Source organism: Zerene cesonia, unplaced genomic scaffold (assembly GCF_012273895.1).
Source record: "Zerene cesonia ecotype Mississippi unplaced genomic scaffold, Zerene_cesonia_1.1 Zces_u007, whole genome shotgun sequence".
In the NCBI taxonomy this organism is placed as follows: Eukaryota; Metazoa; Arthropoda; class Insecta; order Lepidoptera; family Pieridae; genus Zerene; species Zerene cesonia.
Window position 1 is genome coordinate 1095265 of NW_024045137.1, and position 17608 is coordinate 1112872.

Sequence of the window (17608 nt, forward strand, 5' to 3'; positions counted from 1 at the left end):
TATTATGATGCACTAGACGCTCGTCGTTTTATCCCAAGGGAGCATTTAATCGGGCTAAAAAGTATCCCATTACCCAAGTCAGTTCATACCCTGTTTGTATACCAAATTTCATAAAAATCCGTTCAAACTCATGTATTTGATTAATTAAATTGTCTTACTCTGATCCATAGTATACGTAAGGAAATGAGTTTATCCTCCCAATCCTAATAAGAAAAACTTATTAAATATCATGTCATGTCATGTCAAATGTCATGTCAACTCATGAAATGAAACGTCATTATCTCACTGATCCTGAATAAGTGAATATAGTTTAATTAAAAAAGAGTTACATAGAAACAATATTATAATGAGTATTGATTTTTTAAGCTATATAATCACCTGTAAATTATCCCTAAATTAAATAAACAAGACGTAATATATTACAATTTATTGAATATACATAGTTTAATTTTAATTTATTCTATTGAACAAATAACCTATATTATAATTATCCATGGCGGAACAGGACCAGGGGTGTGACATGATGTCTTAAAGCAGTACTAATTCCAGTGAGAAAGTGATAACACAGCACGAAATATGCTCTGTCTTTGTCCTACGCTGGAATTAGTTCTTAATTGGCTAATAAAGTTTCTCGAAAAATTGATTCAAGATCTTATAGTTTATTAGCTTTTTCCGCGGCTTCGCACGTGTTAAATTCGTAGTAGTTTAATTGATGTCATTATACATATAAATCTTCCTCTTGAATCATGTATTAAAAAAACCCCAACAAAATCCGTTGCGTAGTTAAGATTTAAGCATATATAGGGATATAGGGACATAGGGCAGAGAAAGCGACTTCGTTTTATACCCTGTAGTGAAATGTATAGAAATGCCCAAAAATACATTTTTTTATAATTTTTTTATTCGTGTAAAAATTAAACAAAATAAGGATTTACTTAAACCGCCACAGTTTATAAATAGGTAAAAAGAAACAATAGTAACTTAAACAATTCTTATACAAAAACTTCATAAATCCTACTATCCTACTTATATTAAAAATGCGAATGTTTGTAAGGATGTGTGTGTTTGTTGCTCTTTCACACAAAAACTACTGAACCGATTGCAATGAAATTTGGTACGTAGACAGCTGGACAACTGGAATAACATATAGGCAACTTCTTATCCCGATATTCCTACGGGATACGGACTTACGCGGGTGAAACCGCGGGGCGCAGCTAGTATTATATACAGGTGTTACGGATTTGGTGTAATTAGCGTTATATATTTACATAGGTATGGATTTTTTTAATCCTAACGATCCTAATAATAAGATAAAAAGTGAAGTCCCGTGTCCCCTAGTGGGGTATGGGGCAGATGATGTACATCCGTTTCACTGATCGATTTTCTTTAAGGACAAGTAGGTGATCAGCCTTCTGTGTCCTGCCAGACCGAGACATTTTTTTTTGTGACCGCCTCCTTGGTACAGTGGGTCCTGGGTTCAATTCCCGGTGGAGACGCACAGGATAATAATAATAATAATAAAACCATTTATTGACTACAGATAGATAATAAGATAAACTCATGAAATTATTGTACTGTCATCGATTCTTGTTAAGTGTACAAAGTTTGAATTAAATCTGTCTATTTGAAATGGGTCAATATAGAGTCTAAAATAAGTTGGTTTCATACAAACATACAGGTGAAGCTGATAAAAGTGTGTTAAAAAAATCTTACAATATAAAAAATGTATCAATCAAACCAGAATAGTAAGAATTCCATTAATATCGTTTAAATTTAGAAATCAAAGATAAGACATTTTAACGGATTATAAACGAAATTCCTTACCCGTTAAAGGTCTCAGCACACATATGGGATCGGAAAGGGATCGTAACCGTAACGCCTTTCACCTCGCTGTCAACCAGGCGTCAACATACCGTATGCACGTAATGAAAGCGTATCAGCAGCGCCTGTACGTCAACTCGGCTACGGCTAGGCGACACCGCGCTTACGCCTCGCCGCCATTTATTTTCATATGACGGGACGGAGAGACGTAAGCGCGGGGACGATGAGCCGTAGGCGCGGAGACGATAAGCCGTAAGAGCGGGAATTGCAAGTTCGGAGACTGTTCTGAGGGGAGGCGATCACGTTACGATTCCGATTAGTGTGCGTTGCAGTAGGGAGTTTAATACAAACCATCCTGAACGACTCGAGGCGATACGGTTACGATCCCTTTCCGTTCCCATTAGTGTGCTGAGACCTTAAAAAGTGTTTAATTTCTAGATGTGTCTTATTTCACTTTTAAAATTAAACACAAAAAATACCATAATTTAAATTAGCAAAAAAATCAGTCGGAATTCGCCAAAAATTATGCGAATCGCGAGCAAGGCTTCCGCGGTTGCGGCGCGGGCAGCAAACGGAGAGACGCGATGTTGCTCTTCGAGGCCGATAGCTCCTTCCTCAGTCGTACAATGTCGATCTCAACCTGCCGTTTACGCTGCAAATGCACTATACGATTATTTTGTATCGCATTCGGTAATTAGTCTTGTTAAAATCTACTGGAACAAAGCTAGAGGCCAGATATATCACACTCAAACATTTATTTATTTAATTAGACTTCTTAAAGAAACACTTGAATCTCATAACACAGTTTTGACATTTACCACCGGTTCAGAAAGCAGTTTCTACAGAGAAGAGCCGGCAAGAGACTCTGTAGTTGCTCTTTTAAAATAATATTAATATTATATTGCAATTATAACATCACATATTTTATTAAATGATTCTTTAATCTGGTGATATTTATTACTTTGCTGGTTAGAGAATCTCATTGGACAGCTAATATTATTATAGTTACCTTCAATTCATTGGCCAGTTTAGCCTCGACTTGCGCGAGTCGCTGTCGCAAGTCAACAATGTCTCGCATGAGTCTCGCCGCTGCTAGCTTATAATCTGCCTGAAAATTGATAAAACAAACACGTAAGAATCACCACAATGCAACCAAAAATACATTTACACAGTAATCTTATTGGGAGTGGATCACGCTCCACCACGTATTGGGCCAGCGCGCACAGGGGAAGTATTAATAATAAGCACACCCACGAAAATCAAGTTCCCAGTTGAGAAATTTTGAAAGAATAGAAAAATTTGATCACGAGGCGGGATTCGAACCCGCGTTTTTCGCCAAACCGTAACAACGCCTAGTCTCTCGGCCACTCGTTTTTTCTATTTTTTCAAAATTTCTCATTTATAAAGCATTTCAATGCTATAAAACTAATAATTAAAGTTCCCAGTTCTTTAACCCATACTACTTAATGTAGGAATTTATTCGTAGAATCGTAGTCTGCAAACGACCTTACGCTTCGCTGGTCATATTAAAAGCTGTCGATTACTACTTCTGCAATCCTGATTATTTGAGGAAAGGCAGGATTAGAGCTGTCCCTGACATCTGCTATAGAAATACTGGAACAGCACGGCAAACCAATAAAATAACTATAGATGTGTTTCTTACAACTTTCGACGGCGCGTTCTTAGCGACGTTTCGGCTGACGATGTCCGGAAGATGTGAAACGGAACAGGGGGTGAATAAATCGTTCGGAGCTTTCGTGACTCCCTGGATTGCCTGGAATAATGGAGATATAACTTGAGCTAAAATAGCCTTTCGAAATACCTTAACGTGTGCCACTGACCCACTTTAACACACAGTAATTATTTTTAATAAGTATAGGTACAAGTCTTTAAATAAAAAATTATTCACATAAGAATAATACACAAAATTTCACAAGAATCGGTCAAACCGTTTCAGAGGAGTATGATTATTTTGAATGTGGTAGTCGAGCACGCTTCGGCACGAATTGGGCCAGCTCGCACCGGGGAAGTACCACACCCCCACAGAAGACCGGCGTGAAATAGCATTCTGCTGTGTTTCGTTCGGTGAGTGGGGGAGCCGGAGGCCCATATCCTTTTCCTTGCCTTCCGAGTCCTTTCCTTTATTCCTCTCACCAGTCCTTTCTTAATCCTTTCCCAAAAACTCGGCAATCCATTTGTGGAGGCGTAAGGTCTGTAATGGACCTTATGCCTCTACAAATGTTCATGGGCGGTGGTAGCGCTTACCATCAGGCGACCCACCAGCTCCATTGCCGACTGTGACAATCAAGACAATAATATATACAAAGACATTTCTGTTCCAGAATGTATGTTTCTAATGTTCTAATGTTTTCACACAGATATAACTGGTCCGATATCAGACATTCTTTCACTATTAAGCTGCATCTTCACTAAGTGTCGAACTCAAACAAACTCAAACATTTATTTATTCAATTAGACTTCTTTTAGAAGCACTTTTGAATCGTCATAACACAATTTTAACATTTACCACCGGTTCGGAAAGCAGTTTCTGCAGACTAGACTATCTACATCTAAATTAGTGTTATAAAGAGGAAGTATTTGTATTTTTATTGGTTTGATTGTAATGGATAAACTCGAAAATATTGGATCTGTTTTAAAAATTCTTTCACCATAAGTTGCAAATTCACTGAGTGATATAGGCTTTATATGTTTCACGATCGAAGCCGAGGCGAACAGCTGTTTAATAAGATACAATAAGACTAACATGCACAACAGCATTCCTCGCGTGTTGCACGTGGTGGGCCTCTTCCTTGTCCAGATGACGCTTCAAGTGGTCTATCTCGCTCGTTATGCTGTGCTTCTCTTTCTCGAGCCGCTGGTTTGCCTGTTTTAAGGCCTGGAACGATAATATAGCTTGTAATGTTCTATTCGTGTCAAACAACTATTGATTTAGCTTTAAAGTGAGCTGTTTCACTGAACGATTTTCTTTCTGGACAAGTAGGTGATCAGCCATCTTGCCTAGGATGTGTGATCTAGTATGTGAATAGCCTAGAATATATAATATAATACTAGACGGATTTTTCGTGAGTCCTCACCGGGAATCGAACCCTGGAACAATCGATTTTACACTAACGTGTTAACCACTGTACTAAGGAGGTGGTATAACTGTAGTATGATTATTATAGTTTTATTTATCACACATCCACCATGAGTCATGTTTCCTTGGTCTTTCTTGGTTGCCTGATAGAGATGGTCGCCAGCTTTCTGTGTATTGTTTTAAATAGTTAAGTTTTAAAATATCTATATAGTGTTGCCATAAATTTCTCCGATATTCATCAGAATCCTTACTGTTGTTTCGTTAGAAATAAATTTCTTGGAAATTTGTATATACATCCGAGAACTTTTTCAACATATTACATTAAAATCTAATACTCAGACCAGCAACCCTGCAAATGTTCATTTAGCATTTTTCCTAACAAATCACATTTAACATTATTAAATGTGAAAGTTTGTTTGTTTGGATGTTTGTCCGTCAGTCACGCTATAACTACTGATCGCATTTAGATGAAATTTGGTATACAGACTGGGTATAAGCTGACTTGGGTGAGAGGATACTTTTTATCCCGATTAAACGCTCTCTCGGGATACAACAGGAATCTTGATATCCGGGCGAAGCCAGGGCGAGTGTCTAGTTTATTATAAGTATGGAACTAACGTGGTTTTACCTTCATCTGTTCCCGCTTTTCAAAATGGCACTCCTCGACCCTCCTCTTAAGCTTCCTCCTCAACTCCTCAAGGAGGGAAGAGAGGGTCATGCGGTTCGATTCTAACTCAGCGCGATGCTGCACTATTTGGTTGATTGCTGTGAGTAGTTTAATACCTGGAAAAGGAAAAAAGTACTTAGTCTTATAGCATTCAAATAATCTATACTTATACATATTATAAAGCTGAATAGTTTGTTTGTTTAAACGCACTAATCTCACAATAAACATTGTGACATTAGGATTTTTTTATATATCACAAGTGAATAATAAAAAATAAAATATTTAACCTATATTTTTCGTTTCTACTAATACAATTGTATGTATTTAACAGTTTTAATAAAGACTTTATTATTTATTATTATATTGGAAAATCTGAAACCATAAGACATGATACAAATAATTATTTTTCATACATATTATAAAGCTGATGAATTTGTTTGTTTGAACGCACTAACCTCAGGTCCGATTTGAGAAATTCTTTCAGTGTTAGATGGCCCATTTATTGAGGAAGGCTATATATGTACCACGGTCGAAGCCGGGGCGGACCGCTAGTTGTAAAATATATTTGATTATGATAAATCGGGTCACGGTGGCCGAGAGGCTAGGCGTTGCTACGGTTTGGTAAAAAGACGAAGGTTCGAATCCCGCCTAATGATAAAAGTTTTTCTATTTAAAAATTTCTGAGAGTTAAAATAATGTAGCAGGGGGCTTAATATAATGAATGAGAAATAAATCTTAACTGCATAAAAATCATTAGTATAGCAAATTAATTATACTAATGATTTTTATGCAGTATAATACTATTATATATTATATTCTTTTTTCCTGTTACTTTAAGGGTTGCCTGGTAGAGATCGCTACCTAGCGATAAGGACGCCTTTTGCTTACTTAATGTTATGTTCAGTTTTTCTTTCTTTTTTATAAGCAATAAAGAATTTCATTTTATTTCATTAATATTATAACAATTTGTATGTTTGGATGTTTGGATGTTTGTCCGTCAATCACACTGAGAGTACTAGTCGTAGAACGGATTTTGATGTAATTTGGTATACAGACAGGGTATGAGCTAACGTGGGCGATCACAATTAAATGCTAGTCGTAGAATGGATTTTGATGTAATTTGGTATACAGACAGGGTATAACTTGGGCGATCACAATTAAATGCTCCCCTGGGATAAAACAGGAATCTTGATAGCCGAGCGTCTAGTAATTTATAATTAAACTTACGTTGCTCATTAAGTCGAAATCTTTGTGCGGCTGGTACATACGGACAATTGTCGGGGCTTGGGGCCCCGGAGTCTATTCCGGGGAACGACTGGGGCCCCGCGTAGTCTGGCATTGATGTTTCAGAGTGGTCCTGTGTAAGAAGCGTTAACACTCCATTATAAACTCATATTCTTTTCCTTACCCTTCCTAGTCTTCTCCTTTATTCCTCTCGCCAATTCTTTCTTAATCCCTTCCCAATTTAAGGTCAGCAATCTATTTGTAGAGGCGTAAGGTCTGCAATGGATCTTATGCCTCTCTAAATATTCATGGGCGGTGGTAGCGCTTACCATCAGGCGTCCTACTAGCTCCATTGCCGAATGTGTCTTTAAAAAAAAGTGAAATATTAAAGCCTACTATAATATGCACAATATTTATTACTTGATCTTCGTTGAACCCTGAATTTAGTCCGATATCAACAAGATTAATTGCATAAAACGCTTTAAAATATGTCTTTTTTATTTCAGAACGTTTTACCTCCACTGTCCTTTCCATTTTATTTTTATTTTATAAAGAACTAATAATAAAATAGATACACCGTATGTCACATGTGAAAATTCAGGTCTCTAATGGTGAAAGAATTTTTAAATTGGTCCAGTGGTTTGTAGTGATAGTGCGAGAGGAGTTAATCATAATTTTTTATGATATTAATGTCAATGATTGTCGATATAAGTAGAAAATAAATAAAAATTACTTTATCTTACCAAAGACTTATATTTCGGCAGCTCGTCGCCAGAAAATCGCACGCTGTGATGTCTTAACTTCGTCGTGTTTGGTTGCATTATTTTCAGCGCCATCTTGTGGTTAGCAGCAGAAATCTAATCGATTTTTAATCAATTTTAATTTTTACTAATATAGTATTATGTTATTTGTAGTGATATCAACCCAAATTAGCACTCAAATTAAATGTTTTTGTGTATGTATGTAAATGTGAATGTTAATCAGTAATGACTACGAAAGAACTGATTTTTTTTGCACCATCTCATGAACTTATTCCATTTCCCTGCCAACCAGGTTGTCTGGTATAGAATGCTAAGAGACGTCTCTTATGTAAACGATGGCTTTTTGTAATACTGCTCCATTTATTGTTTGTTATACGTAGGTAGTTTGTAAGTACCATCAAGTATTATAAATAAATAAACTAATTGTGTTTTTTAACATCTCACTTGATATGCTTTGTGTTTATAATCTGTAGTTAACAATTGAATACTTTTATCCCGATTAACGCGGCTTCGCACGCATTAATTCGCAGTAGTTTAATAGATTTTATTATACATATAAACCTTACTATGCACGCACCAATAACAAATCTTATTGGGCATGTTTTTCATACTTTGGGATTTATTTAGCCGTGTTGTGGTCGTTCCCTTGGGAATTTTGGGATTTTTAATACACATAAATGTTACTATTGAATCATTCTATCTATTTGATGATGATGTATGATTTTTTTTTATTATTTTTTTTTTACGATAATTAAAATGCTATGGAAATACCAAGGTCATACGTTTTGCAGTTCACATATTAATAACATAAAAATATAATGCGGGATTTAGGGCGATAAATGGATCTATCAATTTTAGAAAATTACAAATAAAACAGCAGTGCAGTGGGGGCTCGATAATCGATAATTCGGGGTTAGAGACCAGGCGAGCGTGCAAGAAATAAGTTGACTTTTCAATTTAACTGCACATGTGGATAACATCACCACTACTTAAAACGGTGAAGGAAAAGATCGTGAGGAAACCGGCATGTCCGAGAATCGACAGTTCGACTACATGTGACATCTGTCAACTCACACTTGGCCAGCGTGATGGATTATGGCCTGAACCCTCGTGTCCCAGCAGTGGGAATAAATATATAAATAAAATATAAATAAGTTTATTTGAACCAAAAAAGAAATACACCGCAGACATTAAGTTACATGAATTATGTAGGTACATTATAGTTTCGTAGCTGGGCTAGGGCAGCTAGCATATATGGGCTGATGATGATGATGATGACAAAAAAACAGAGCGAGATTTTGTCATCCAGGTACTTGAACCTTATGTGTGGTTGCGTGCTCTATAAGCGAAGCAGGAAATTTGAAAAATAACGTCTCAGTGCTGATTTTCTTCTGAAATATCATTAGAATATGGAAACCATTATTCCCCAAAAATGATATAATGCCTTTACAAAACATTATTATAGCTAAAAACTACTATAACTAAATTAAATAGTTATATAACATAATGTAAATGATGTCTGTTGATAGACATACAAATATATTTCGTGTTCTCCTTTCCTGAGGCAATCCGCAGGGAAAATTGACTCTAACTGACTGAACAATCTAAGAACAAACGCTGTAACGCTGTTATTTTGTAAGCCTATAGTCTGATAATTAGTATTTTTTATGTCAACACGAGAACTGATCTGCGACAATCACCTATGAACATTTGAGGTAATACGTTTGTAAATGCGTTGCTTTTAAAATGTAAGGGATAAGAAATTTTGAAAAGATCGTGATCAAATTTTTTTTTTAAATATTATAAATGCGAAAGCTTGTAAGGATGTGTGTGTGTTTGATGCTCTTTCACGTAAAAACTGCTGAACCGATTGCAATGAAATTTGGTACGTAGACAGCTGGACAACTGGAATAACATATAGGCAACTTTTTATCCCGATATTCCAACGGGATACGGACTTAAGAGAGTGAAACCGCGGGGCGCAGCTAGTAGATAAATAAATGTGTCTCACCTGATACAAGTCCCTTCGACTCGTTGTTCAAACAAATTTTGCATGAAATTTCGTACATCGCAATAAACCAATTGACTATACAGGGTGTGTCTTTTTAATAGTAGACTAGCTGTGACCCGCGGTTGAAACCGCGTAAGTCCGTATCCCGTAGGAATATCGGTATAAAAAGTGCCTATGTGTTATTTCAGTTGTCCAGCTATCTACGAAGCAAAATAGTATTATTATTCACCAATAGATGTCAGGAAAAAAAACACGAATATTATATGCCTATGTGTTATTTCAGTTGTCCAGCTATCTACGAAGCAAAATAGTATTATTATTCACCAATAGATGTCAGGAAAAAAAACACGAATAAAACACGAATATGACATTTTCTAAAAAAAATTCCTAGCTAGATCGATTTATCGCCCCCGAAACCCCCTGTATACTAAATTTCATGAATATCGTTGTAGCCGATTCCGAGATTCCAATTATATATATATATATATATATATATACAAGAATTGCTCGTTTAAAGATATAAGATATAGAAAGAACTAGCTGCGCCACGTGGTTTCACCCGTGGAAATCCGTATCCCGTAGGAATATTGGAGTCTCCCCATGACCACGCTCGCTGTAAAGTGTTCGAAACGTCGGGTTAATAATATAATGAGTAAATCGCGTTTAAAATCCGTTGAAAAGTTTTTAATTTCTAAATGTATAATACTCGCGTAAAACCAAACACAAGAAAATACTAAGATAAATTATCGTCAGAAGGGTTACACACAGACGGATTCACCAATACGCTATTATTACGCTGAAGGCTAGGGCGGCGTTTTGAGGGCGTGAAATTGATAATTTTTTTGTGTATTTGTAATACCATCGATATACGCTTCATGTATTCTAATATTATAAAAAGGAATCTTTTGTTTTTTTGTATGTTTGCAACGTTTTTATGCAAAAACCCTGGATCGATTTCAAAAATTCTTCGAAAGCTGTATTTTCACAAAGTGACATAGGCTATGGGTACATAACCACGGGCGAAGAACTAGTTACACTAATATTATAATGTTTTAAAGGTTGTTTGTTTGGATGTTTGTCCGTTAATTACACAGAAACTGGACGGATTTTGATGAAATTTGATACACAGATAGATAAAACAAAGACTGAACCGATTGCAATGAAATTTGGTATGTAGACAGCTGGTCAACTGGAATAACATATAGGCAACTTTTATTCCGATATTCCTACGGGATGCGGACTTACGCGGGTGAAACCGCGGGGCGCAGTTAAATAAATATAATCTCAAGATTTCCTGAACACCATGTATAAGAGCCTAACAAGCCGTACTTGGTACGCCCTCGTGCATCGTAAAAAATATCATAACATCGTCGATGTGCCTTTTCCATTCCATTTTGTTGGCGATCTGTGATTTGGATCGCGGTATGTAACAGTGTGAATTAAGAAAAATAAAATATATTTAAAAAAAAACTAAAAAACACGCTTTGACAAAAATCATATTTTGCAAATTGAAAACTGGAATAATTTTATCAAATTAGTGTAATGTCATCGGTCCTCAATAAATCTACAAAGTTTGAACGAAATCTGGCCGTTTAAAGTGGGTCAAAATCGCGCCCAAAGAAGTCGGTTACAAACAAACATACAGGTGAAGCTAATAAAAAGCGTGTAAAAAGGCGTGTGTGCGATTCACACACGATAGAAGTGAAACTTCAGTAAATCGACAAAAGAATGAGATGAATATATATAACAAGGGTAGGATAATTACAAAGTTTATTTGTTTAACAAAGATGAGAGACCGATAATATAAAATAGTATGTATGTTTCTGTCTCATTCTTTGTCGGCTTCATTCTACACATTTTTGTATTTGTGTCTCTTACCTGTCGTTTTTTCCGTTGCATCAGGTTTGAAATCACAACGATTCTAAAGAAGTTTCACTTCAAAAATTTTGGCCATGAGCGGGCAACTGCGCTGGTGGTCCGCCTATTGGTAAATAATCACCACCGCCCATGAACAGAGCAGCAGTTCGTGCGAAGCGAGCTCGACCCCCACACATGACATACTTACTGTGTTTCCAAAAAAGGTTATTTACGACACAAACTTAATTAAGGGAAGTACCACACCCCCACAGAAGACTGGCGTGAAATAGAATTTAGTAGTTTTTGCGTGAAAGAGCAACAAACACACACACATACTTACAAACTTTCACATTTATAATATTAGTAGGTTAGTAGGTAGTAGGGTTATACATTATTTTATATTATTGTACTAATTTTTTTTTCTTCCTTTTACATGTACGCTGTCACTGTCAGGGGGTCAATGTTCCTTTAATGGGCTTAGACTCTTATACACTGAGTGGATCTCAACGAGGTTAATTTAATGTTTTTTTATAGCAAATTATTTATATAACTTTACCTTAACTTATTACCTTGTATAAATAAATGTCTTTCTTTCTATAAAACAAAGTCGCTTTCCGACGTCTGTGTGTCTATAATATGCTTAGATCCTTAAAATTACGCACCAGATATTAATGAGGTTTTTATGTCGTTTCTATTGCTTCCATATGTATGTATATTTAATCTTTAAAACTGCACAACGATTTTCAATGCGTTTTTCTAAATAGATAGTGCGATTCGAGAGGAAGGTTTATATGTATATTATGCATAATAGCACCCGTGCGACGCCGGGGCGGTTCGCTAGTTAGCTATATGTTGCATAAAGCCATCCACAGTATGACAGAAGTTCGGTAAAGCTTAAATTATTACTGAATAACACGCGAACCGAACACGCACGTGCATTGCTTGTTGGATATAAACAAGTCAGTTAAGTCATACTTAAGTTACAGTAGCTTTATTGCATAACTAGTTTTTTTTTAATTCGGAGTAGTTACATGTTATCATACATATAAGTAAACATTCCACTTGAATCGCTCTATCAATTAAAAGGATTCGATAAAAATCTGTTTTTAAGATCTAAGCATACATACATACATATAACTAAAACTCGGGGGTTTCAAGGTCAGATGAGCTCGCAAGAAATAAATTGATCTTTTAATTCATCTACAAGGGAATAAGGAATCTACATACTATCCGTCCGGCATATTATGTATATGGGAGTCGAGTACACTTCGGCACGAATTGGGCCAGCTCGCACCGGGGATGTACCACACCCCCACAGAAGACCGGCGTGACATAGTAGCATTCTACTGTGTTTCGTACAGTGGGAGAACCGGAGGCCCATTACTCATTCCTCACACTTCCCAGTTCCAGTCCCAATTCCTTCTTTCCAGTCATCAATCCTTCCCTTATCCCTTCCCCCTTAAAAGCGGGCAGCGCATTCATGTGCCGATGTGAACCCTTACCATCAGGCGACCTGCCGTTAGCGCTCTTTAGAACAATTAAAAGAGGATTTAAAAATAAAACGACCAATCAATATATAATAACTATTTATGTAAGTATATAAACAGTACATCGATAAGAAAAAATAATTCATTTACCTAACTCACGAAAAAAAAAATTAAAACATAATTATTAATACAGTCATATCACGAAGGTGGGCAGACAGACGACATTAGCGAATCGTTCACCGACCTTCGTCAAATGGCCGAACTATATCTTAAAACATATAACCTCACACTACACATATTTTTTATTTAAATAAAAAATAAAACCAATAAAATTCTCTTAAAAAAATCTTGCAATGTCCATTTTTGCATTATCGTTCTATTTTTTTTTTTAATATTTTACGCTTAATCTTATAGCTATTAACACTGCACGATTCTACAAATTATTCGGCCCCATTAGTTTGTTTTTCTCTTTTTATTTATTCAAACAATAAAGACACGTTCCACTTTATTTACATTTACATATTTTCTTAAATAATTGCAATCAATTTTGTGTTTTCCGAGATTCAATAGCAATTTTCTTGTGACATTTTAAATTTACCCGCCAGAACGTTTGAGCTATGTAAAGGACATAGACGTATTCTTTTTTTAAACGTGTAATTCAAAGTTCTATTTTTTTTTTCATAGATACCATAACATTTCATTGACGTCCCAATCTGTCAATGTCATTTGACGCACAGATGATAAACTTTCGCAGCACTAAAAGGACCAAAAACTTGTACGTAACTATGGACAGGGCAACGCCCTCAACTTAGATGCTACCTCACCGAAAATCTCGCTATAATAACCTATTTTATACAAATTTCCATACACCCCGAGAAAAAAAAAAACTATGCTATTTAAATACCGGATTTGAAAGAAAATTCTGAACATTTTTAAATTTTAGTACAAAAATCTTTTTTTTTTTTTTGCATCAACATTTTTCGAAATCCCGCGCGGACCGCCAAAAATTCTGGACAAATAGATCAATTCCTTTACACTTTTGGCTGCCCGCGCATCTACGCCTAATGATAAATATTTTAAATCAATAATTTAACCTGAATAAATGCGTATTCGAATGAAAGAGGATTTTTTTTTGCGTAAAATCAGTCGTACATTCGAAATCTTAAGCCACGTAAAAATGCTCGTATTAAAGAAAATATACATCAAAACGATTGGATACCAAAAACGTTATACAGGGTGTCCCAGAATTTGATTCAATGAAAAAAAAAATACAAGAACTTGTTATGAAATCGTAAAATGAGCGATGTGAGATGACAGAAACAGAAAGCAACATCAAAATTCACACACACCCTGTATAAGAAACCATAAAATTTCCATATTTACAATATCATTAAAATAAATAGCGCTATTGATTAAATGATTCTAATATACGGTAATAATCGAACATTTCTACAAGCGGGCGGGCCAATACATTGCAAAAAAACTGAACTTATCTGTAAAAATACGAATCTAGGAACATTATATCTTAAAAACAAAAGCTAAATAATAATAATTTATATATTTAAAAAAAAAATTGGAAGATGTACACATAATGTAGAATGACATACTAAACGCATACAACGCACGAGCGTGCGTTCCGGATGGCGTCGGGATATAAAATGACTCGATATAATCAAATACGTAATATGTGAATACCTTCAAAAAATCACATTTTTAGGTCAAATTAAAAAACTCCACAACTCAAGATTTTCCCAAGTCGAAACTATATACCAACAGAAGCATGAGGGGCTATCAGTGAGCGGTCACCCATCAATAGATTAACCGCGCTTTAAGAAGCTTTACTGGATTTTTTTTCTGCAAGTTAGGGTCTCTGTTAATTTAAAATTATTTAACTGCATATTTATTGCTTACCCAATCAAAACTATTTTTTAATTTTCTAAGTTTTCCTTCATAAACTTTAACAAAAACTAAGTCTCCAAAAAAATCAATCTATCATTGTAAATGTTATAAAAAAGATAATTATCAATTGTCATAGAAATCTGTGATTACATCAGAATCTATCGAGCCGTTTTATATATGACGAAACGCAAATTCCTCAACTTAAGACAACATGAATTTCAATCAGAACAATCGTTAAGTAACCATGGCTGAAAAATGCCGGCAAAGAACCGTTGTCTATTACGCACTGATTAAAAAAAAAATTAAAAAAGAACGGGTTAGTAAAACATCGATAAAACGCCCATTTACAGAGAATCCATTTAAAAAAAAAAATTCAATTATACACATTACATTTATAATAATTAATAAAATAAAAATTAAATTAAGAACGTCTATGTATATTCAATTACATATTACATACATAATATTATATTCGAAATTATTTTTTAATACATTCATCGAGCACGGAACGGAACGTCACTATTTCGCGGGAAGTCTAGCGCGCGCAAATTTGACACCTGTCAAAGTAGAAAAAAAATTGTTTTTTTTTTCACCAACAATGTTCATGGTGTTTTCATTGAAGAAAGGCGAATTGTATATATATAAATCCACAGATTAAAATGTGACAATGTTTTCAAATTCCCGCCGTTAGACCAATGGACAATAAAATTGAACTTTGTTGCTGCAATGTATATAATTTACTGAGCTATGCTCGACCATAACTGATTGATCCTTAAGAAAATCTTAGTAAACGTGTATGATTAAAAAAAACTAAAAAATATCGCTGTAGGCACGCTGTGTGGGTGTTTTATAAAAAAAAATACTGACATTTCATTAGAGTAACAACAATTCATCTTCCCTTTTCGATATTATAAAAATACTCTGCCATTCGATAACCACTCTTACCCCAGCCACAACAAAGTTCGATTTCATTCGAAATACAAAAATAAAAACACTCAGTAACGTCTATTTCAACTACAGTGCTGATAGTGGCCTTTGACGGCTTACGAGCCTTTATGTAGATTACGTAGAAACCTTTCATTTAACAAACAACTTTATTTGTTCGGGGAATAAGGTCCAAAATCGAAGGAACCAAAAGTAGCAAATACAATGCGGCTACTAGATAGGAAGAGTTTACTAGAAAGGGACACAACGAGTCCTCAAAATGCGTCAAAATTGTGTTCACTATCACGAAAAAAACTATAAACCCACACCACATAATCGTGTGACAAGGAGAAAGAATAGGGTGCGCCATCGGTTAGAAAGAGACGCCCTGTGTTCCCATAACGTGTCTACAAGACCGTAAGCTCATTCGTGTAACAGTAACGACATACAGCCGTGAGCCGCCAAACGGCAAATATATAGAACGGTGCGCTAAAAAATTAATAAATAAAGGAAGATCAGATCGAGCCTGCCCACATACCGGACTACCGTCGCCGAGATCAATTCGCGCGCAACCGTCATACGGACGTCATTTTGACATGTGACAGGTGACAGTACGAAACTGCACGCGACAGCCGACAGAACGCCACTGTCACATGACAATGACAGCGATGGCGTTGCCGCGGTTATTGTGACAGCCGTCAAACTGTATCGCGCGACAGTGACAGTGCCAGTGACACATGACACTGACAGGTGACAGTGGCGCTCAGCCCGGGCGGCGGTGGTACGTGGGCGCGCCGGCCGCTCACTGCATGAAGTAGTCCGGGTGGTCGGGATCCTTCTCGAACCGTTTCGCCTCCTCCTGCATGCTCTCTTTAATTTTCAAAATGGCGGCCGACTCCGTCTGGTCGCTCTGGTCGCCGCCGGGCCCGCCGAAACCTTACAATCAGAAATCAACACCACCTGTTTAATTTTACCATCTGATGCCGTCAATGCTCTCGTGGATTCTTCTCGTTTATTGTTTAATCTATATGTACGTTATTACTATAATATAATGTAATAAAAAAGCAATGGTGAGGACCTCGGACATAAAATCGACAGGTCGGGGTTCGAGACCGGGCGAGCGTGCAGGAAATAAGTTGATTCTTCAATTATCTGCGCATGTGTAACATGTCCAAGCAACCGGCATGTCCGAGAATCAAAAGTTCGACGACATGTGACATCTGTCAACCCGCACTTGGCCAGCGTGGGAACATGTATGGGCTATTGATGATGTAATAACTAGTTACCCGCGGCGTCATCTCTGTGTCCAATTTCATTTAGATACGATAAGCTGCTTTCTCGCGAAAGAGTAACAAACATCCATACATCCAATCATCCAGTCATCCATCCACCCATACTTACCAACTTTCGCGTTTATTATTTTAAAAAAATATATAAAACAACATATAAATCTGAAGAGTTTGTTTGTTTGAATGCGCTAATCTCAAGAACTGCAGGATCAATTTAAAAAATTCGTTCGTCATTACGTGATTATGTACGTGACCCCTAAATGCCATATGTTATATATGTTCCACGTGCGAAGCCGGGGACCGTTGTTTGTACATATACTATATATTTCTTTCTTTCTTTCTTTCTATATAACATTAACAATCATGTTTCTAACACGCAACAAAAAAAAACAAAAGAAAAATAAACAAACATAATCGTATGCTTACTTAAGTTGTAGTCTCCCATGCCGGAGCCCGAGTCCTCGCGCGGAGTCCCTGGCCCCCCGCCCCCGACGCCGCCCGGCGACGACTTCATACCGTCCACGCCACCTAAACCTACATCCAAAATAACAAACATTTCACATACACATTC

At 36.3% G+C, this 17608-nt stretch overlaps 2 protein-coding genes across 3 annotated transcripts in view; both read right to left on the reverse strand.

The window, feature by feature from the left end:
- Positions 1 to 2344: 2344 nt before the first annotated feature.
- On the reverse strand, positions 2345 to 7645 carry LOC119839020. Its single transcript, XM_038365189.1, has 7 exons — positions 7553 to 7645; positions 6813 to 6942; positions 5547 to 5701; positions 4586 to 4717; positions 3485 to 3595; positions 2831 to 2929; positions 2345 to 2473 (listed from the first exon to the last, which is right to left on the reverse strand). The coding sequence occupies exons 1-7, from the start codon at positions 7643 to 7645 to the stop codon at positions 2345 to 2347; spliced, it is 849 nt and encodes a 282-aa protein (XP_038221117.1).
- A 5440-nt stretch (positions 7646 to 13085) lies between these two features.
- LOC119839026 (single-stranded DNA-binding protein 3) overlaps positions 13086 to 17608 on the reverse strand; it is a 14687-nt gene continuing 10164 nt past the window's right edge. The window contains exons 5-6 of one of the 2 annotated variants that reach the window (XM_038365194.1): positions 17464 to 17571; positions 13086 to 16684 (exon numbers count right to left, since the gene is read on the reverse strand). In XM_038365194.1, coding sequence (XP_038221122.1) covers positions 16551 to 16684; positions 17464 to 17571 — 242 coding nt within the window. In that variant the 3' untranslated portion in view covers positions 13086 to 16550. Of the gene's footprint in view, positions 16709 to 17463; positions 17572 to 17608 lie in introns of both variants that reach the window. The other variant, XM_038365196.1, reaches the window with a different exon arrangement.

Bases quoted from the DNA above. Each gene is read 5' to 3' on its own strand.
- LOC119839020 (XM_038365189.1), bottom strand. From the start codon at position 7,645: ATGGCGCTGAAAATAATGCAACCAAACACGACGAAGTTAAGACATCAC. The intron at 6,943-7,552 runs GTAAGATAAAGT...CTTCTTACACAG, and splicing joins TGCCGAAATATAAGTCTTTG to GACCACTCTGAAACATCAAT. The intron at 3,596-4,585 runs GTTAGTCTTATT...CCATTATTCCAG, and splicing joins CGAGGAATGCTGTTGTGCAT to GCAATCCAGGGAGTCACGAA.